General features: G+C 48.2%; 1 protein-coding gene across 1 annotated transcript in view; it reads left to right on the forward strand.

The window, feature by feature from the left end:
• The window catches only part of GASK1A (golgi associated kinase 1A), a 54,116-nt gene extending 39,506 nt beyond the window's left edge, over positions 1-14,610 (forward strand). The window contains exons 3-5 of the mRNA XM_024983182.2: positions 12,125-12,247; positions 13,357-13,460; positions 14,025-14,610. Coding sequence (XP_024838950.1) covers positions 12,125-12,247; positions 13,357-13,460; positions 14,025-14,235 — 438 coding nt within the window. The 3' untranslated portion in view covers positions 14,236-14,610. The remainder of the gene's footprint in view (positions 1-12,124; positions 12,248-13,356; positions 13,461-14,024) is intronic.
• The last annotated feature ends 8,115 nt before the right edge of the window (positions 14,611-22,725 follow it).

Raw genomic sequence — 22,725 nt, forward strand, 5'->3', positions numbered from 1 at the left:
TCCCCTACCAGGATTGAGCCACGGTTACCCACAGAGTTCGTTGCCGGCCCTCCCTGTCTGCCTTCCCCGATCCTTGCTTGTGTTTTTGAATTAGCTCACGGATCAACTGCTTTCGCTCTGAGTTCTTGGCTGAGGTCTGTCTCTGGGGGAGCCTGGCCTCCATCAGATGACACCACTGACCCTGTGTGGTTTCTGCATGCAGGATCATTCACGCAATATACTTAATACAGTGCCTGGCGATGGCCCAAGCTCAGTAATACAGAAGCACTGCCCCCAACACTTTACAGGAATTAACTCCTCCAGTCCTCATGGTAGCCTTGCTAGAGAGATACTGGGCTTCTCCCTGTTTTGAAGTTGGACAGTTGAGGTCTCAAGAGGTTAAGCGACTTGGCTAAGTTCATGGCCGGTGGAGCTGAGACACAGCCTGGATGGTGTAGCTCCAGAGCTCACCCTCCTTCTCACATAGTCCTCTTCAGCCGGCCATGGGTGAGGGCAGGAAAAGGGGGTGCTTGTCGGGACATCTGGGACTTTGAGCCCTGAGGCCCCTCCTTGTGACCCCCACCCAGCTGATGTGCACGCAGCCACTTTCTGCCCACACAGAGCCCCTCTGTCTGTCTTTGGAGGTTGTGGTGTGAAGCCCTTCCTCAGCTGCCAAGCCCAGCCATGGCGGTGGACAGTTCAGCCACCAGAGCACACACAGGTGGGCGTGTGGTCAGACGCCACTCAGCTGGCCTCGTGCCACCTCTTCCTGGGTTTGCCGAACACCAGGCAAGTCAAACACCCCTGGCTGGCGGGTGCTGCCTTCCTAGAAACCATGGGCAGGCTGGAGTGAGGAGGGGCTGTGGGTTTCCCAGCCCAGGAACCCAGGTCCCTACTGAGCAGAAGCCAGGAACAACCTGAGGGCAGTCGTGCCTGGACTCAAGAGGGCCATCTGCCCAGAGGCCAGAGGGTGGGAAGGACGTGTGTTGGGGGGGGGTGGGGACAGGAATGCGCACATCTGTATCTTTTCCTTCTAGAGAGGCTTCTTTTTTCTCACACCCTGTTTCATCTTGGAGGGCATGTGCTTGGCTGCACGGGGTGAGCAGCTGTAGAGAACTCAAGACAGTGAGAGGGTGGTGTTTGCTCGTGGAAGTCATCCTGCTGCTTCCGCTGATGCGGGGCCTTCACGTGCCGGAAAATTCAGACCCCAGAAAGCCTCAGGTGCCGCCATCCTGGTGCGGGCCACCATCTTTTCTTACTTGGACTCTTCTTCCCTAACGTCTCCCTAATGTCTCCACTTTTGTCCCCTCCAACAAGGTCTCCTTACAGAAGCTGGAATGATGTCTTGGTTTCCGTTCCCCCAGGCAGAGCCTGAGACCAGGGTCCAGTGCGGTAGTTCCTCTGGGAGGGGACCCCAGGAAACACTCGTAGGGAAGATGAAAGTGAGACGGCTAGGAGGCGGCCAGCAGAGGGCATGTCCTCAAACAGGTCACTGCCATGGGTGACTGGGGCTTGAGCCACAGGAAAACTCTGAGCAATGGTAGCCCACCAAGAGGTGAGGGACACGAGGTATTGATAGCCACATCTCCCCTTGGTCTTTGGTTGAGGGCTGCTCCTGGAGGTGTTAATTCCGTGGCATTTGGAGAAAGCCCCCGGGCAGAGCCTATAGCAGCTGGAAGTTAGAGGGAGACCTCAGAAGTTCACATGCAACTGCTCAGGCAGAGAGCACAATAAGTCAGACTGTGTCCCTTCTCCATTACAATAAGGCAAAGCATCTCAATGCCCTCGATATCAGGAGCTTCAGGGACCCACAGATCCATCCGTGTCTGCTGTCTTCAGCCCCGCCTCTTGGCATGTGGTCTTGGTTAGTTTCTTCAGGTGCAGGGCCTCAGACAAGCCTCTCATCCTCCTCCCTAGGCCTCCACTCTCCCGACCTCCACATTCTGTTGTTACCCTCTTTCTATTTCATGCTATCCTGTCTATATTCTTTCTGACTCCCCAACACAGTAAGTTCTATTTTATTTGTTCACTTCTGTCTCTCTGTTTTGTTCACATCCACAGCGCCTAGCACAGGGCCAAGCTCTTGGTTAGATCCTGGAGAAGCACCTTTTGAACGAGTGGGTGAAAGGATGAGCAAATGAATGAAGGAATCCAGGCTCTCTGTATGAGTTCCTATTTAGGTGCTGCTGTGTTCTGCTTGCTCAAATACCACTCCTTCCTCTAGACTGAAAAGAATCCCAAAGGCTTCTCCTTTTCTTTTCAGGTCCCAGAGATATAGAGGTGGAAAACTATGTGACAATCGTTCGTCCAGCCCGTGAACGGGCACGTGATTAACTCGTGCTTCCAGAACAGATGATGGCATATAGCGTCGCCTGTCGTCCTCCACGTCAGGCGCTGTGCCAGCACTTCACATGTGTTGATGTGTGACAGCCCTGGGAGTGGACAGTATTTTTTAACTCCATTCCACAGATGAGGAAACTGAGGTTTAGAAGGGCTTAGGAACTTGCCCACAGTAACCTGTGGCCTTAAGTGTTGGAGCTGGGATCAGATCCGCCGCAGTTTGGCCACAGAGGGCATGCTTTTGCCCTCTTTGCTGACTCAGCTGACTCTGGAAAAGACATTTCTTCCAGGTCTCTTCTGGATGAGGCTGGCCCATTTCCTTCCCGGGGGGCCGGGTTCAGTCATTTGTGATCCTGTGTTTGTTCCTTGTTTTGAGTGCAAATCTATAGTTCACGTCATTCTTCTCTGGCTTGGCCTTCCTGAACATTGCGTGTTGTTAGAGAGGAGCCCAGATCCATGACCACTGTCGACCTCTCAAGCTTCCAGCCGGAGACCTGAAATATAATCGTAGCACCTTTATGGGGTGCCTGTACATGAGCTCCTTCAAGTCCCACAGCAGACCCAAGAGACGGGTGCAGAGCTCCTTCCTCTTGCACAGACGGTGCGGCCAGCCATGGAGGGTGAAGCAGCCCACCCGGACAGGGGTGTTTAAGGGTGACATTAAGTATCGTTACATATACTTAAGAGCAGGGCCTTGATTAGGACGAGTGTGATCGGCAGAATTCAGAGATGGTCCACAAGATACCCACCCCCTTAGTGTGAACGCCTGCCCTTGAGAATGAATGAGACCAGTAAATATGATGGCAACCCACTCCAGTATTCTTGCTTGGAACATCCCGTGGACAGAGCAGCCTGGCGGGCTCCAGTCCGTGGGGTCAAAAAGAGTCAGACACAACTGAGCACGCGTGCAAGCAAGCAAGCATGATCAACCTACAGTACTCTGTTAGTTCCAGGCGCACAACCTAATGACTCGGTATTTCTATATGTTATGAAATGATCACCAAGATAAGTCTAGTTTCAGTCTGTCACCATACAAAGTTATTACAATATCATTGAAGTACTCATCAGTTAATCTGGAGTTAATCAGAAGGAAGACTCTCCCTTTGGCCTGAACCAGCCAGGAGAGTCTTTCAAAGATGAAGCATCAGAGGATTTTCTTGCTGGCCTCGAGGAGTAAACAGCCAGGCTGTGAGCTGCTGTGGGTCAGGGAGGCCTCTGGAAGGACCCTGAGATCTCCTTAAAACCACAAGGAATGGTTTCTGCCAGCAGCCTGACTGAGTACAGGAGAGGAGCCTGAGTGACGAAAGAGATGAAGCACCTTGAGTTCAGCCTGAGACCCTGGGTAGAGTACCTGGTAAAAAGGGATGGACTCCTGACCCACAGGAACTGTGAGTTAATAAGTGTGTTATGTTAAGCCACTAAGCTGGTGGTCATTTGTTATGCGGCCATAGAAGATGAGTTCATGTGGCAAGGGAGGGGCCTCCAGTGCAAACGCCTTCAGGAGTGTCAATCGCAGGTGAGCCTGCTCTGCGCATCCTGACAGCCGACAGCACTTCTCTGCCTCGCCCTTGTCCTGCCTCTGCTTTTTTGTTATTCAGTCGCTCAGTCGTGTCTGACTCTTTGTGACCCCATGGACTGCAGCACGCCAGGCTTCCCTGTCCTTCACCATCTCCCGGAGCTTGCTCAAACTCACGTCCATTGAGTCAGTGATGCCATCCAACCATTTCGTCCTCTTCGGTCCCCTTCTCCTCCTGCCTTAGCCTCTGCTTAGATTTCTTAAAAATCTGTTTTTTTTTTTTAACTGTTCATATTCTTTGCCCCATTTTCTGTTGGATTGTTGGTCTTTTTCTTAAGGACTTTAAGAGCTTTTTTATAGATTAAGAAAATCAGTCTTTTGTTTTCATTGCGTTCTGGTATTTCTCTCAGGCTCAAATGTCATCAAACTTTGTTTCTAGTCTTTCTGCTGTGCAGAAATTTAAAAAAATTGTTCTGTGCTGTTAAACTTATCAAGCTATTTTTCATGACTTCTAGGATAGTGTATTATGTTTTTAAGGACCATCCTCATTTCAGGGTTATTTTTAAAAAATCCTCTCATGTGTTTTTATATATTTTTGATCCATCTGGAAGTTATTTTGGAGTAAGAGATCAGGTGCAAAATAATGATTTTTTTTTTTCAGATGGCAACCCAAATGTCCCAGCACCATTTGTTGAATAATCCTTCTTTCCCCCAATTTGAAATGCTGTCTTTTCCATATAGCCAATTTCCATATGTACGCAAGTCTATTTGTGGACTCTTCTGTTCCAGTAAAGGGTCTGTCTATTTATGTGCCAGAATCACACTGTTTTAATTATCACACTTTATATTTTATGTTAATAACTGGGAGTGCTTGGTCTCCTTGCTCTTTTTAAAGATTTTTCCCAATACTCCTGAATACTCTTCTCAGTCAGCTTGTTAGTTCCTTTGCCTTCCCAAGTCCTCTCGGGACTTCATTGGAATCAAATGAAATCTGTGTGGACTAATATAGAGAGAATTTACATCCTAAGATACAGGGTCATTCTAGGCCAACATCCTTTTATTTCTGTTCCTCAGAAGCATCTTTATGTTTTCCTGAGCTGGATCTTCACGTTCAGGTTGGGATGATACTGATATTTCATCTTGTGACCATTGAAAGGGGCCTCTTTTCCTTCTATTATATTGTTACTAACCGAGGTTTCTGGACTCTTTGATCAACAGAAATTGATAAGAAGTCGGCTGAGAAGTTCAGGCACGGCTTTACTGGGGCTCGAGCTGTAGCACACAGGAGTGAAAACAAGAAATTGTTGCCCTGGCTCTCTTCCCAAGGCAGGGCGAGCCGGTCCCTTAAAGGGAGTGAGGGTGAAGATGTAGCTTATCTGCCCTGCCCATCCCCTCCATGGTGCTGTGAGCAGGGGTCACAGCAGTAACCCTGCTTTTGCTCCCAGCTCCCCAGAAGTGGCCGTTGGTTTGTGACCTTTTTGTGTCTTATTGTTCATAATTTGCCCCATTGGGCCTGTGAGCAGTTAGTTTTAATGCTTTGTAGTTCCTTAAAAAAAAATTATTTATTTGGCTGAGGCGGGTCTTAGTTGCGGCATGTGGAATCTAGTTCCCTGACGAGGGATTGAAACTGGACCCCCTGCATTGGGAGCATGGAGTCTTAGCCCCTGGGTCACCTGGGAGTCCCTGAGTCCCTTATAGTTTCTTTGGATTCCGTTCTTTGGGGAGGCATTTGTCCAGGTGCAAGCGCAAGCTCTCTGGGAAAGGGTCCCAGGTCTCAGCCTGTCTCAACACATTCTGGCCCGTAGCTCCTGGTCTGTGTGAAGGATATTGTTTTTGTATCATATTTTGGTTACTGGTTACTCATTCACTTCATAATGCTTCTCACAGTTGCCCTGGGTTTTCCAAGTATATGGTCATTTCTTCTGTAACGAATGCATTTTGTGTTCTCATTGCCTTGTTTTTCATTTTTCTTAACCTCACTACAACCATGGTGCCTCCAGAGCAATGGTAAATAGTAATAGGATGCTGGACATGACTTGTCTCTACGGATTTGGGACAGTTTCTAGTGTTTCACCATTAAATATCATGCTGAGTTTTGGCTGAAGAACTATTTGCGATTCTTGCCTTTTTAAGAGTTTTTCTTGTCAGGAATGGATGTAAAAATTACATCAGATGCCTCTTGAGTATCAGTGGAGGAAGTCACAGATTACACACATCCTCCGTCTAATGTATTGATGTGGGGACTGATTTCTGAGAAAGGTATTCCCATGGTGACTCATTGTAGCTTTCTTGGTTGGAACTGTACTTTGCTGTGGTGGATACATCATTTCCCAGGTGCTGGATTTTGTGTTGATGTTTAAAATTTAGAGTGATTTAGTCCTTTTAGCGGGGCTTCCCAGGTGGCACTCGTGGTAAAGAACCCACCTGTCAATGCAAGTAGATGTAAGAGACGTGGGTTCGATCCCTCGGTCGGGAAGATCCCCTGGAGGAGGGAATGGCTACCCACTCCAGTATTCTCACCTGGAGCATCCCATGGACGGAGGAGCCTGGTGGGCTGCAGTCAATAGGGGTCACAAAGAGTCAGGCACGACTGAAGCAACTTAGCACTCACGCCTGTCTTTTTAAATAATAATTCTCAGACCATCTCCTCAAAGCTCACCAGCTGGTATATTCACCCACATCTAGAGCCGCTGCTGTGACCTCTGGCCTCCGGCTTGGGGCAGATGAGGCATCCAGAGGTCCCCCTGCCCAGGGCCTCCGGGGAGGTTACCCTCTGTCAGGACACAAGGGAAGCACTGCAGAGAGAGTCATCAGAGGATGCTAAGAGTCAGTGTGAAGTAACCCACTCCTCCTCACACCCTCACCTCCCCAAAGCCTCACGAATTCTCTAACAGACAACTGTTCAGTGCAGGGCCAGCCTGCTGCCCTCTTTGGACAGAGATGCTGCTGCCCTTGGGGCTGTCTGGCAGCAAGCTGACCCAGCCAAGAGCCACCCTTTCAATCCAGAAGACCCTGGGCTCGTGACTGTCCCCAGGTGGGGGAGGGTCCTGCACAGGGGGCCCGGGCCAGCAGGGGCAGCAGACAGTTCTTCTGGAATCCACCAGACTCGGATCTGGCACTGGCTGAAGTCTTGGCCCAGGAGCCTGGTGGGTGGGTGAGAGGACTTGGGTCACCCCTCGTGCCCTGTGCTGGGCGCCTCCCAGACGTCCTCACCTCACAGCTCAGCCTGGTGTCCCTCTTGGCAGACTGCAGTGTCTTGTCCCACTAGACGTTCTGTTTGGGGGCCCCAGAGGCGGGCCTCCCCCTATCAGGCTCATGTGAGGGGCAGGCTTTCAGTGGTCAGTCCTCGTGTGAAGGCCTCCCCACCATCCTTCCAGGTGTCAGCCAGCCATACGCTTCATTCATTCATTCTTGTACTCCGAAAACCTCAACCGAGTCCTGTTGTACTGAAAAGTGCTAGGAGCTGGGGATCCGGTTGGACCACATCTTCTTGGTATCAAGGCACTTGTGACCTCTAGTGTCACGATGTATGTGCCTGCCACCCAGTCCAACTCAGTGGTCAGAGCCAGACTGCCCGGGTCTGAGTCTAGGCATCGCCGCTTTCCCTCTGTGGGACCCTAGGCATGTTTTCCAGCCTCTGTCACTCAGTTACCTCGTCTTTGAAATGGAGATAAGGACTGTACCTGCCTCCTGGCTGCTGGGAGGGTTAAATGAGCTATGATAGGCAAAGCACTCAGAGCCTGATCCAGCACAGAGTAAGGGCTTCACAACTGTTAAATTAAATTAAACACAAACTTCTTGAGCACACACACTGCTAGAAGGCCCAAACTGCAAAAGATTATCGTTTTTTTCTTGGTAACTGCTCATTTTGTCAGAAAGGGGGAAGAAGAAATCCTGATGCCTTAGGATGTGGGAATGAAACCTAAGCCTGGTCCTGTTTGGCTGCTGCTGTTTCAACTCTTTGAACTGAATCGCTCTTCAGTGGAAAAAAGTTCCCAGACAGCATGGCAGATTACTCACACTGGCACCTGGGCCCGGCCAGCCCCTCCCTGTTCAACATTCAAATGGGTGTACATCTGGGGGCACCAGCGCCACCCCTGTCACATGGCCCGACAGTCCTTGTAGCTTCTTCTGGAAACAAGCACCGCATCCCGTTAAAATCCACATAGAATGGCCTGGTGACAGGGTCAGGGAGCGTTTGGCCTGAGGAAGGGGGTTTGGCTGGCTGTGCCATCAGACATGACGTGAGATTGGAGCAATCGCTGGATTTCAGTCCTGCTAGAACCATCCTGGCATTTACTCTCCCAACCAGAGATGACTCGGCAGGTGGTATCCGTCTCACAGATCTGTCTGGGCTCCAGAAACCAGGCCTTGCACACATGTAGAGGAGAGGGGCTAGACCGTCATGACATGGCTTTATTTTAGACTGCTTCACAGAGCTATGGCCAGGGCTTTCAGAGGGAGGAATCCCTGAGATTCCTCCAGGCCTTTAGGCCTGTGCCTTCCAGGTCTCTCCATGACAACCACCCCCCTCACCTCGTGTGGTCCCCAGAGAGGCCCTGAGGGACTATCAGGTTAAATAACTTCCTCGGGTCATAGAGTTAGGACATAGTGGAGCCACGATTCACCCCTAGATCCTTTGGGCTCCAAACCAGGGTCACAGACATGGCCCAGATTGCAGGCCAAATTCCCCTCTCTCTTTTTTTTTCTGTACAGTCCATGAGCTAAGAATGGTTTTAGCATTTTCAAATGGTTGAAAAGATCAAAAGATATTTCATTACATCTAAAAATTCTATGAAATTCAGATTTCAGTGTATGTTAATACAGTTTTTTTGGGGGGGGGGGAACATGGCCATGGCCGTTTGTTTTCATATTATCTAGAGTCTGTACAATATGCACAACACAGGCAGAGTCGGGTAGTTGTGACAGAGACCGTATGGGCTGCAAAGCCTAAAGTAGTTACTATCTGGCCCTTTGTGGGAATAGCTTGCTGATCTCTGCTGTAAACCTCTGTGCGGGCAGCCTTGGAGGGCTCCTGCCGAGGACAGGCCTGCATAGGAACGTGTGAGGACCCCACCGTTGCCAAGTGCGAGGACAACATGGAGAAATATAGGGGCGTGTTACTATCTTCGGGTGGACATAAAAACTGGGGGAAGGTCGGGAGGTCTCTGGGGGCGTGCCACAGGGTTCTGTCCTCAGCCCCGTCCTGCCAACGCTTGTAGGAGCTAGTGAAGACGCGGGGGCTCTGGGGGACCCAGTGGAGCGCTCTTGTTTCTTCTGCACAGGGCCCTGGTGTGATTCCCTTTCTCCCCATTCCTGGGCTCAGAGGTCAAGACATCAGCATCTTCCCGTGGTGGCCTCTGGACAAGGGATGAGCCTGTGTCCAGATTTGGTCCAATCAGACTGAAAGGAAGGACTGCTATTCCATGGTTGTTGGGGGAGGGCTTCTCTCTCCCCCCTCCCCTCCTTCCTGTCTCTCTTTCTCTCTCTGTCTCCTTCATTATGGACATGAACAGGGAAAAACATGGGGACTTCCCGGGTGGCGCTAGTGGTAAAGTACCTGCCTGCCAGTGCAGGAGGCATAAGAGACACGGGTTCAATCCCTGGGCCGGGACGATCCCCCGGAGGGGGCATGGCAACCCACTCCAGTATTCTCGCCTGGAGAATCCCATGGACAGAGAAGCCTGGCGGACTACTACAGTCCATGGGGCTGCAAAGAGTCGGACACAACTGAAGCGACTTATCACATTCACAAGGAAAAACATACCCACAGGTTTTCTGAGACAACACAGGGATGTCCTTAACATTGTGGGGTAAACTGAAGAGCAGAAGGAAACCTGAGTCCTTATCATGACAATAGGAGCTGCTTAAAGGTGCCCCCCAAGCCTGTCCTATTGCAAGGCTCTTGAGGCTTCCTGCTGCAGATCTTAATTTCCCCTGTGGTTAAAGTCACTTCCAACCAGAATTTTCTGTTACTTGTGGCTGTTGTTATTCAAAGTCCAGGAGGCTAAAGCAGTGACTGTCCACCTCAGGGGCTTGTTTAACGGGCTCGTTGCACGGACAGGGCTCTGGCCAGGCCAGGCCGGTCCTCCAGGCTAAACATGCCTTTTCAGCGGTGTCAGTGATGTGCTTGGTACACTGCCCCTGGGAACACTCCATGATGCGGCCTTACAGAAAGGCCCTCAGCCTGTCGGGGCAATGGTCTAGGCCCGTGGAGGGTCTTCTCCACACTGAATTGTTGTGAAACAGGGAAAATAATGTTTGGGGACAGTAGCTGGGACTGTTCAACACTGTCTCATTTCTGGACGTCTGGTTTCATGAGGTTGATTGGTGAATAGAGCTATAGTTATTTTCTGGCTTGTATAGAAGGAAATCAATTTTGTATTTCTTCAGAACACACAAGAGTTACCTCCACAGGGATATGGAAATGGAGTGAGACCTTTCATTGGCTGGCGCTGAGCTAAGTGGACTGCGAGGTGGCTGGCCTGGCTTTGATGCATGCCGCATCCTGGGGGCTGTCGTCTGTGTGTTCCCTGCCCCCGCCCCTCTGCCACGTGTGGAGAGAGGTTGGCAGAGGGAGACAGGACGGTGGTACCGGCTAAAGCTGGACCAGGGCTGCGGCTTGGGTTGGCTGAGAGGCAACCGCAGATGAATAAGGACCATCTAAACAGCTCCAGTGCCTGCCTGCTGCCCCCTCAGGAGGACTGTGGGCTCTGAGACTTCCGGTTCCTTTTTTTCTTCCTTCACTGTTTTGAAAACTCCTCTCCAGCCTCAATGAGTGTAATGATGGGGACCTCACTTGACCTCTAAGTGGCTCCCTCTCCCTGACCTTCAGGGAGGCAGTGGAGGACATCAGAGAGCGCTGGGCTCCAGCCAGGCAGACCTGGGTTCAAACCCCAGCTGGACTACTTCCTCGTGTATGACCTTGGGGAGGTCTGGGGTCCATGTCCCCATGTGTTATTGGGGCAATAATGTCTCCCTTGCAAGGCTGCAGTGAGAATTGGATGAGACAGAGATGCAGTGATGTTGCTGGTCCTCTGAGTGATGCCTTCTGAGCCCACCAACTCTCCAACCCCAACTGGGTGACTCTATCCCCCTGGAGTCAATGTCAGATTCCACAAGCTAAGGGCTCAGCTCCACAGGACTCCTGATTCAGATGCCAGTCACGAGTCCTGAGCCCCCCATACTTCTGGCCGACTGGCTAAAAATCTGGGGTTCTCATGACTGTCCCATCCCCCGGGTTCAATAATTTGCTACAATGGCTCACAGGACTCAGGAAAACACTGCTTCAGTGGCCTGGTTTATTATAAAGGATGTCAGTGAACAGCCAGGAGAAGAGGTATGTGCGGTGAAGTCTGAAAAGGTCCCAAGTCCATGACCCTGTATGTGGAGTTGGGGTGCATCACCCTCCTGATGTGTGGATGTGTTCTCCCTAGAATATAGTTCAAAAGTTTCTATAACCCAGTTTCCAGCTCCCCTCCTCTTCCCTGAGGTTGGAGGGTCAGGTGGAAAGCTCCCACTCTCTATATTCTTTGTCCATCTAACAATCAGCCTGAAGTTATCTCAGGGCCCCATGAATCATCTTATTAAACTCTGATGTGGTTGGAGGGTTTATTATGAATATCAAAACGTACTCATATCACAGAGCCAACTGCAGGAGTTTTATGAGCTCTGTGCCAAGAACCAGGGACACAGACCATCTCTCACGACCATCTCTGAGGGAAAGGCTCTGTGTCATTGTTCCCACTTTAGGCATCCAGTGTAAGATGAGTCAGGAAAAGGAATGCTCTCCTTCCTGACTGATCCAGGCCTCCTGCAGGGTGGAAGTGCTGTTTGAGAGTCAGGAGCTGCCTGGACAGTCATTAAAATCTTTTTATCCCTGAAAAAGGAGGAATCCCTACGGTAGCATTTGCTGCTTCAAGAAAAAGTGGTCATGTGTGAGTCTCCCCAGGTGGACAGATAGTCTGCACTGGGAGGCCCCAGGCTGGAACTCAGGGCCAGTAGTATAGGTTAAACAGCAGCAGGACTTCCACTTCAGGGGGCCTGGGTTCGATCCCTAGTCAGGGAACTAAGATCCCACCTGCCACATGTTGGGTGGAAATCCATGCAGTGTGAGTAAGCCATCCCGGTGCAGGGTGAGCTGGCCAGAGGAGCAAGCAGAAGCCCATCACAGCTGGGGGCCAGCAGCTGAGTTAACCAGGGCCGAGATCCCTGAGGGTGGCCCCAGGGCTCAAGAGGCCCGAGTGCGGGACATGGTACACTCCCCCTCAGAGGATGGTGCCCCCACAGGTGCATGACCGCCTGGATCGCTACTGCTGCGGCTTTGAGCCCGAGCCCTCGGACCCCTGTGTGGAAGAGAGACTCCGAGAGAAATGCCGGAACCCCGGGGAGCTGCGGCTGGTCCACATTCTGGTAAGTCCCTGGGTCACCCCAGACTCGGGTCTTCCTGTCTGTCCATCAGCAGACGCTGGTGGCGAGGGTCAGAGGTCATGTGACTCTGGGTGTCACAATCCCGTTCTTTTCGGCAGCAGAACCCTTTGAATGTTTCCAGGAAGCCTTAATATATAGAAGGGACAAAAATGAAGCTTGGCGTATGTAGTTGAGGAGGGGATGGGCTGGAGCCAGTGTCACCAACCCCTCTGTCTCCTAAAGACTCCAGGGACGCCCTCGGGTCCTGGCAGCTGAGTGTGGTATGTGTGTATCTAGTAGGGCATCCTCATTGTGCCAATAAACGTGGAAATTGTGACCTGGAGCGGGGGAGGAGCCTTCCAAGGCTGCATGTCTGGTTGGTAGCAGTCACAGGGATCTGTCGTGGACCCTATCGGCTCACAGGCTGGGGCTGTTGGGAAACAATGCTTCCAGTGAAAACTAGAACCCAGGGTGGGAAGCCGTGTGCTGAGACCATCAGCGAGGGGCTGGTGGGGCAGAAGAGCCACTGCTACTGCAGGAGGGGCAAAGTACCACCCTTTGGTACTTCCCCTTTGGGGAAGGGCTGCTCTGTCTCCCCCAGTGAGGCTGGTGTCCTCGCCGCCTCCCCTTGGCCATGGAGCATAGCCATCCTAGGAGATGGTGCCCGGGACCGAGCATCAGGCCGCCCGGCCTCAGGCTCCTCACCCCTTCAGTCGCCAGAACAGGAATCAATGCCTCCACTTTGTGGTTTCACCGATGGTGCTGCCACCTGGGGCTACGCGTCCAGGTTTGAGTCAACCAGCTATTTACCAGCTGTGTGACCTTGTGCAAATTACCTAACTTTTTTTGCCTCTGTTTCTGTAAAATGGGGCTGGTATCAGTGGCTGTTTGCCCCAGGGTTGCTGGGCGGGTTCACCAGAGATGGTGCCCGGCCGCCCTCAAACAGCACCAGGTGGAAAGAGCTCACTGCTCTGTGTGGTGGGGGAACAGACTGGGTGAGGAGCAGGGTGCATTGTGTGACTGACAGCTTAGGGGCCCCTGAGCCGCTGCACCCTGACAGAGCCCTGGGGCACCACGTCCATCTTCTGTCCCTGTCCATCTTCTTCCCCGAGGTCCGGAGCAGTGACCCCACTCGTCTGGTCTACATCGATAATGCTGGCCACCTTCAGCATCCGGAGCACAAGCTGAACTTCCGGCTCCTCGAGGGCATCGATGGGTGAGCATCGAAGGGCCTGGGCAGAGGTTCAGGGATGAGCTGAGGGGCCCTGTCATAGACCCGGCGGCCTTGAACCATGGCTCCCAAGAAGTCCACTGTCCAACAGATGGAAGCTGTTTGATGAGCCTCAGGAGGATGTGGGGACTCCTGGGAAAGCTAACAGTCAGTGGGCCCCTGAAGTCCCGGATGGGCTGCCCGCTCCCCGGTATCCAGAGCACAGCATGAGTTGCCCTGCTGGGGAGTGGGTAGGCTCCCTTGCCTGGCAGGGAGCTGGCCGGGTAGCCACCTTCCCTGCTCAGTCCTGCCGCACCTCGGCCTTCCCAGGGCTCCTCCTCACTTTGCTCAGGCCAGCAGAGTGGATTCGCCCTCTTGGGGGGCTGGGACCCATCGAAAGCTTCATCCTGTGTCTGCTGTCACAGCAGAGTGGGTGGAAGGGTCCCCGGACAACTAGTCAGCAGGTGGTCCCCGGGACTTTGTGGGTCCTCAGCTGTGCAAGTTCATGGAAACTCTCTAAGCTGGCTTTTGCCCTTCTTTTCTTTCCGGGGCTGGGGGACCTTCCTCCAGGTTTCCTGAGCCAGTCATGAAGGTTCTGGAATCAGGGTGTCTACAGAATATGCTGCTCAAGTCGCTACAGATGGACCCAGTATTCTGGGAGAGCCAAGGTGGGCGACAGGGCCTGCAGCAAGTCCTCCAGACCCTGGAGCAGCGAGCACAGGTCCTGCTGCACCACATCCGGACGCACAACCTGACAGTCTTCCCGGATGAAGGCCCCTAAGCCCCGCCCATCCAACCCGCGGCCTTTCGGGCCCCACCCCACGTCCTGGAGGGACTCGTAAGCCCCGCCCACCCCACCCCCTCCCCGTCCTGGCGGGACTCTCGCCTCACCGCAGGCGAGTCACTCACTACACGACCTGAGGGGATAAGCGCCCATCCTCATGGCCACAATTTCTTGTGTTGAAAATGTCTCGAAGACAAAAGGGAAGAGTCAGAAACCAGGAGGGCACCATGGACGCCGTGGGATGTGTCGCATGCTTGGGCTGGTGGAGGAGGTGGTGGGTGTTGGGTTTTCAATCTCATCACGTTCCTTGCTGCCAGCTCAGCTGGCTGCTTATTCTCTTGCACCAATAAATACACAAGAATGTTCTATGAACTGCTCCAGATACTGTAAAGTCATGCACTGCACGTGCACACACAGAGCTGGACAACTCTGTGTGTGTGTGTGTGTGTTGGGGGTGGGGGGTAGGTGTGTGGGTATGTATGCCTGGTATGTGGACCTGCCCACGCGTGATATGAGCCTCATCAAGGATCTTTACTGAATTGTACTTGTGGCCCAGAACTGCTCTGGCTGAAGGTGAACTCAGCTCCTAGAAATGGAACCCTGAGCCTTTTGTCTCTATAGCCTTATAGCTGTTCAATTTTTGTTCATTTATGTTTTAAGAATTGCAAAAGTAATACATGCTCACTAAAAATAAATTCATAAATAATAGAAGCGTACAAGATAAAAAGTGAGAGCGTCCGGAGGGACGTTACTTTGGCACTTCCTTAACGAACTTGCAGCCGAACACTATGTTCTGCACTTGCGGTCTAGTTGACCCGGTTCGTTCTTATGACCTCAAGGAACTCCCATGCAGGAGCATGTTATATTTCATTTAGCTGTTCTCATCATGGCGAACATTTAGACGGCTCTAACTTTTCACCAATTCTGGACAATGCTGCCACGAACATCTTTGCATGATGTGCAGGTATTTCTGCCGTCTATATTTCCATGAGTGGATTTCTGCATTAGCAGAAATGGGCTAATGGGCATTCTTTATTTTCAGAGAAACTGCCAAATTCCTTTCAAAATGGTGGTGACAGTCTACATTCCTAACCAGAGGGTAGGGGACTAATTGTTTCATTACACCTCATCATCACTTGATATTCTCAGACTTATTGTTTTTATTCATCTGATAGGGAAAGCTATTTTTAATTTTTATTTTTTACTGAAGGGTAGGTGATTTACTACCCTTCAATATTGTGTTGATTTCAGGTATACAACAAAGTCATTCAGTTATATGTATTTTTTTCTTCAGCTTCTTTCCCATTATAGGTTATTATAAGATACTGAATATTATTCTCTGTGTTATACAGTAAATCCTTGTTGTTTACATGTTTTATGTATAAAGGTTTGTATCTGTTAATCCCAAGTTTATCCCTCCCCATCTCCTTTCCCCTTTGGTAACCGTAAGTTTGTTTACTATATCTGTAAGTTTATTTACTGTGTCTGCTATGTTTACGATATCTGTTTCTGTTTTGTATGTAGATTCTTTTGTGTATTATTTTTTAGATTCCACATATAAGGGAAATAATATTTATCTTTCCTTCTCTGGCTTACTTCACTAAGTATAATATTGTCTAGGTCCATTTGTAGCTGCAAATGGAAATATTTCATTCTTTTTTTATGTCTGAATAATATTCCATTGCATTTATTTATCACATCTTCTTAAACCAATCACCTAATGATAGGCACTTAGATTTTTTCCATCTCTTGCCTATTGTAATCATGCTTCTATGAACACTAGGGTGCATGTATCTTTTGAGATTATAGTTTTATCTGAATCCCTGGAGTGGGATTGCTGGATCATATGGCAACTCTTTTTAGTTTTTGAAGCCCCATGCTGTTTTCCATAGTGGCTGTTCCAATTTACATTCCCACCAACAAGTGTAGGAGGTTTACCGTTTCTCCCCACCCTCTCCAGCATGTTATTTGTAGACTTTTTAATGATGGCTGTTCTGACTGGTGTGGGTGATATATCACTGTAGATTTATTTGATTTGCATTTCTTTCTTTAATAATTAGTAATGTTGAGCATCTTTTAATTTGCCTCTTGGCCATCTATATGTTTTCTTTGGAGAAAAGTTCTTTAAGGTCTTCTGCCATTTCTTGATTGGGTTATTTTTGTTATTGTTGAGGTATATTAGCTATTGGTATATATTTGGAAACTAAGCCATTGTCAGTTGCATCATTTGCAAATATTTTCTCCCGGTTCATAGGTTTTTCATTTTTTTTATGGTTTTCTTTGGTGTACAAAAACTTATAAGTTTGATTAGGTTGCATTTGTTTATTTTTATTTCTATTGGCCTGGGAGACTGACTTAAGAAAACATTGGTATGATTTATGTCAGAGAATATTTTGCCAGTGGTCTCTTTAGGAGTTTTATGGTATCATGTTTTATGTTTAAAAAGGCTTCCCAGGTAGCACAGCGGTAAAGAATCCTCTTGCCAATGCAGGAGATGGAGATGTGCGTTCAATCCCTGGGTCGGGAACATCCCCTGGAGGAGGAAATGCCCATCTACTCCAGTATTCTTGCCTGGAGAATCCCATGGACAGAGAAGCCTGAGGAACTTCAGTCCATGGGGTCACAAAGAGTTGGACATGACTAAGCAACTGAGCATGCATACATATATTCTAAATACAAGTCCATTGTCAAATGTATGTTTTCAAATATTTTCTCTCAATCTGTGGCTTGCTTTTTCATGTTCTTAACAGTGACTTTTGAAGAGTAAAAGTTTTTTTGTTTTGATTAGGTCCAATTATTAATATTTCTCTCATATTTTATAGGGTTTTCCAAGTTGTTCTTCTAGAATTTTGATACTTTTTTATCTTTCAAGTTTTTATGGTTTTTAACTTATTGACATTAAGTTATTCATAACTCTCCCTTATTTTAAGACTATATTTATTTGGTTGTGCCCGGTCTTAGCTCACTGTGGCAAGCGAGAAATTTTCAGCTGTGCCACATGGGATCGTTAGTTGTGGCATGTGGGGTCTAATTCCCTGACTGGAGATTGCACCCAGGCCTCCTGTGCTGGGGGTGTGGAGTCTTAGCCGCTGCACTGCCAGGAAATCCCAACTTTTGCTTATCAGTCTTTTAATATTTGTGAAATCTGGATGTCACCTCTCTCATAGTATTGGTAATCTTTTCATTTTTGTTTTTATACTGCTCAGTTTTGCTAAAGGCTTATCAATTTTATTCATATTTTCACTGGTTTTTCTCTCTTGTTTTTCCGTTTTCTATTCCTATTTCTACTGCTCTTCTGATCTATAATTTCCTTCTAATCTGCTTACTCTTGGTTTAATTTGTACTTTTTTTTTTTCTTTAAGTTTTTCAAGGTAGACACTGAAGTCATCAATCTGAAAACTTTTTTTAAAACGCCTAGGCCTTTAGTGCTATAAATTGCTCTTTACTGTTAGTGGCATCTCACAAATTTAGAATGTTGGGTTATTGTTTTCATTCATTCACATTTTCTAATTTACTTTTTGATCCATGAATTAATTATAAATGTGTTATTTAGTTTTCAAAAATTGGGGAATTTTCCCAGTATGTTTCCGTCATTGGTTTCCAATTTAATTTCACTTTGGTGAGAGAACCTACTTTTAACGTGAATCCTTTTAAGTTTATTAACTTATTTTATGCACCAAAATATTGTCTGACTTGATAAATGGTCTGTGTGCATTTGAAAAAATGAATATTCTACTATTTGGGGGTATTATTTACATATCAGTTAGATCAAATTGGTTGTCTTCTACATCTTTACTGATTAATCTTCTACATTTTTACTTACATATTCAAGTCTTTTACTTGTCAGTGATTGTATCTTCTCTTGTTGTACTAATTATTCGGAGGGAGGTTTGAAATCTCTCAGCCCCATGAGAGCTCTGGGCACTCTTCCCTCCAATCCCTTTAGGTGGTTCTTTCTTTGGCCTTTGGGAGTTTCCTCATATACATACACTGATCAATATTCAACCAAAAATTTAGGGGGGGGACCCTCTCCTGAGCTCTGGAACTTTCTTTTTTTCCCCTTTATTTGATTATTTTATTATTTTAATTTTTATTTGTGATTTTTAAAAATTTAAATTTATTTAATTGGACGCTAATTAATTTACAATATTGTATTGGTTTTGCCATACATCAACATGAATCCGCCATGGGTGTACACGTGTTCCCCATCCTGAACCCGCGTACCACCTCCCTCCCTGGACCATCCCTCTGGGTCATCCCAGTGCACCAGCCCCAAGCATCCTGTATCCTGCATCAAACCTGGACTGGTGATTTGTTTCATATATGATACTATACATATGATACTATACATGTTTCAATGCCATTCTCCCAAATCATCCCACCCTCTCCCTTTCCCACAGAGTCCAAAAGACTGTTCTATACATCTGTGTCTCTTTTGCTGTCTCGCATACAGGGTTATCGTTACCATCTTTCTAAATTCCATATATATGCATTAGTATACTGTCGCAGCACTGTTTATAATAGCCAGGACATGGAAGCAACCTAGATGTCCATCAGCAGATGAATGAATAAGAAAGCTGTGGTACATATACACAATGGAGTATTACTCAGCCATTAAAAAGAATACATTTGAATCAGTTCTAATGAGGTGGATGAAACTGGAGCTGATTATACAGAGTGAAGTAAGCCAGAAAGAAAAACACCAATACGGTATATTTTATTATTTTTTAGAAGGGGACGACAGAGGATGAGATGGCTGCATGGCATCACTGACTTGATGGACGTGAGTCTGAGTGAACTCCGGGAGTTGGTGATGGACAAGGAGGCCTGGCGTGCTGCAATTCATGGGGTCGCAAAGAGTCGGACACGACTGAGCGACTGATCTGATCTGATCATTGATTTACAGTGATTCAGGAATATAGCAAAGTGATATATGCATATATATTTTTTCATTTTCAGATAGTTCCTTTACAGGTTTTTACAAGATATTGAATGCCTATACAGATGATCCTTGTTTATTTTACATAGTGGGCTGCTGTCTATGGGGTCGCACAGAGTTGGACACGACTGAAGCGCCTTAGCAGCAGCAGCAGCAGCAGTGTGTATCCATTAATCCCCAATTCCCAGTTTATCCCTCTCCCCCTTTCCCCTTTGGTAAGCAGGAGTTTGCTTTCTCTGTGAAGCTATTCCTGTTTTGTCAATAAGTTCATTTGTGTCTTTTTCTTTTTTAGGTTCCACATATAAGTGATGGACTTGTCTTTGTCTGACCTCACTTAGCATGGTCATCTCTAGGTCCATCTGTGATGTTGCACGTGGCATCATTATGGCTGGAACTTTGTTTGAGATCTCTGTTCTCCAGTACTCTGCCCTTTGAACTCCGGCTACTCTGACTACCAAGACTTTCAGCTCTTTCAACTCAGAACTCAGCCTCGTTTTCTTTTCTTTGGCCCTGTGGGCTAGAAACTCTCCGTGCAGTAAGATGGGGAAATTGTAAACTCTGCATATTTTATTCTCACTGTGCATCATTAAGCATGCCTGAGGTTTTCAAAACCAATGTTTCATATGCTTTGTCCAATTTTATAACTATTTCAGGCTAGAGGATAAATCCAGTCCCTGTTACTCTGGACTGGAGCAGAAATCCTAACATCAGCTCTTGACTTCATGACTTCTCCCACTCTTCTCACTCTGACACACTCTCTGCCCAACAGCTATCTTTTCTTTTTTTAAAAAAAAAAACTCTCTCTTAAATTTTAAAGTCTGATTACATCACTTCCTAGCTTAACAATCTTCAGTGGCTCCCACTGCTCCAGAATAGAGCACAGCTCTGGCTTGAGCACAGCTGACACAGCACTGCATGGTATGTTTCATGCTCCCCTCTTCAGCTTTACGTACCTCCAACTCCTCCTGTTGCTCTTTGACCTCTAGCTTTATTACTATGGTCTCTGGTGCCTCAGGGCCTTTGCATATGCTATTTCTTCTGCCTGAAATTCTTTTCCCATATCTCTGCCATCTCTAGTTAGATAACTCTCACATCCTCCTCAAAGAAGTCCTCCATGACATCTCCAACCAGAATATGTTTTCCTGCCGTCCTTTCCCAGAGCTCTCAGTTCTTTTATTCTACCTTCCTTTTCACTGATTTTTTTTACATCTTTGCATGCTTATTTAATCAGCATTGGACTTCTCCGCTGGACTTTAAGCTCCAGGGGATGGCAGATAGTGTCTGCCTTGTTCTCCACTGCAGCTCCAGGATCTGGCACAGGGCTCCATACAGGGCGATGAGCGAGTGAATAAAGAAGGAAAAGCACAGCGGAGGCTGTCCACAGCCCCTCACCCCTCCACCCCAGCCCTGGTACAGTGAAAGCTTCTTGAGAAAAGTGCCTGGGATTCTCCATCTGAGGTCCTTCTCCACAGATGTGGTGCAGAAGGAGGTTCTGAGACTCCTAGAAGCAGTTCCTGCAAAACGGACAGGAGATGAAGAGTAAAAGCCTCCATTCGCACCCCTCTCACACAAGATGACTGGGAGGCAGATTCTCCTCAGTCTCCAGAGCTCGCCAGTGGGACCCAACCACTGATTCCCACAGCGGTGGTGTGATTAATAATTCCCCCATATTATCTTTGTTACCTCCCTGTATCACTTCCCCAGCCCTTGGCTAGAGCTTCCTAGTATTGTCTCTCAAACTGCTTTCCCTCAAATTCTTATTTTGGAGGAATCCGACTTAAGAGAATGATACAGCAAATGAAGGTCATAGGGGAGTGACAGATTCCTGTAGGTGGGGATGATCCAAATCATCTATGCAGCATCCAGTGTGTTCCCTGGGCTTCAGAAGTCTGACGTTGGAGAAGGAACAAAGGAGGGAGCTCTCTGTGCAAACCCTACAGGCAGGAGTGGGAAACGAGGAGGCTGTATTGGATTTCCTTCCCTGCCCCAGGAATGGAATGGCTTTTCTGCTCCAACAAGCTGTCTTTGATTTGTTTCAAGAATTCTCCTCCCTCATCTTCAGGAACGATCTCCCTTCTCAGTGCGTGATGACCCTTCACATGCCAGTGAGACAGATCACCTGCCCTTCAGGTCATATTGCTGACATCAGCCTTGGTACTCTTCCTGCTCTTGCAAAATGTTTCTTTCACAAGCCAGGATCAAGTTCTTGACAGAAGAACAAAGTACGGAACACAGTAAGTTCAAGGGTCTGGCCTCCACTCTCCCACCTCAAATCAGGCCCAGGACTGGCAGTTTCTCCTGTGAACTAGAGAGTGGGTGATAGCAGTCTGATGAGAGCAGGACAGACAGACATTTTCCTCCAGAATTCTTTAGAATGTCTTTCAGATGATTGTCCCCTTCCTGCTTGGCTATGAATCAGGTAGATTTAGTCAGGCTAGAAGGGTTTTTCCAAAATTAAAGGAAGCAAAGCCAGCAAGCCTTCAGCCTTGTCTTTGATGAATGGAACTTGGCCCAGATGCCTTCTCTGAGGTTATATAGTCTGAAAACACACACTGAAGATCCACCCTGAACGCTGATACATATCCCAAATGACGTATTGCACAGAGTATTTGCTGAAGGAAGGGAACTGTTGAAGTCTGATCTTCCCCCTGTAGAAGCAGAGACCCAGAGCTCCCCTGAGCTTCAGTGGGAGACTCCCATCTGTGAGCAGGGCTGTTCCACATAGCGTCTGGGTGAAACTCAACTTGCCTGTAGCTGGACCTCCGCCAATCAAGTACTGTCCTCGTCAGCAGATATTCTCTGGCTAGAATTTGTATGTGGTATGCCATGGATTGTTTAGGTAGTCTGAAAAGAAAAAAAATAGTCTCATTGGGTAACTAAGCAAGTGAGCTCACCCGGGGCATCCTTGCAAGGCAGAGCCGTTATCCGTCTTGCTGAATTTCTGAGGCTTCACCTGTATGTAATGCATTCTTCAGTCATACTGCCTCTGGACAGTGGATCAAAAATTGGTGAAGCAGATGGAGGTACACAGCAGAAACCAAGTCAAGGACGACAGACAACTCTGGAGTCCCATGAAGGGCTGGCTCATCCAGAGGTTGCCCTAGATAGAGTCAGTGGTAAGTGAAGTTAGTCATTTTCACAGAAAGACACTCCAGGAGAAGTGAAATGGACCACAGGAAGAAAAATGAAAGAGGAACACTTCCAATTAAAAATATATATATATTTATTTTATTTAGTTTTGGCTGTGCTGGGTGGGTCTTCATTGCCGTGCGCAGAATTTCTCTAGTTGCGGAATCAGGGGTTACTCTTGAGTTGGGGTGCACAGGCTTCTCATTGCAGTGGCTTCTCTTGTTGCAGAGCATGGGCTCTAGGCACTTGGGTTTCAGTAACTGCAGCACCTGGGCTCAGTGGTTGTGGCTCATGGGCTTAGTTGCTCTGCAGCATATAAAATCTTCCCAGATCAGGAATCGAACCCATGTACTTTGCACTGGAAGGCAGATTCCTATCCACTTCACTGCTTTGGCTAAGATATGGACACCACCACCACC

This window comes from Bos taurus, chromosome 22, assembly GCF_002263795.3.
Source record: "Bos taurus isolate L1 Dominette 01449 registration number 42190680 breed Hereford chromosome 22, ARS-UCD2.0, whole genome shotgun sequence".
In the NCBI taxonomy this organism is placed as follows: Eukaryota; Metazoa; Chordata; class Mammalia; order Artiodactyla; family Bovidae; genus Bos; species Bos taurus.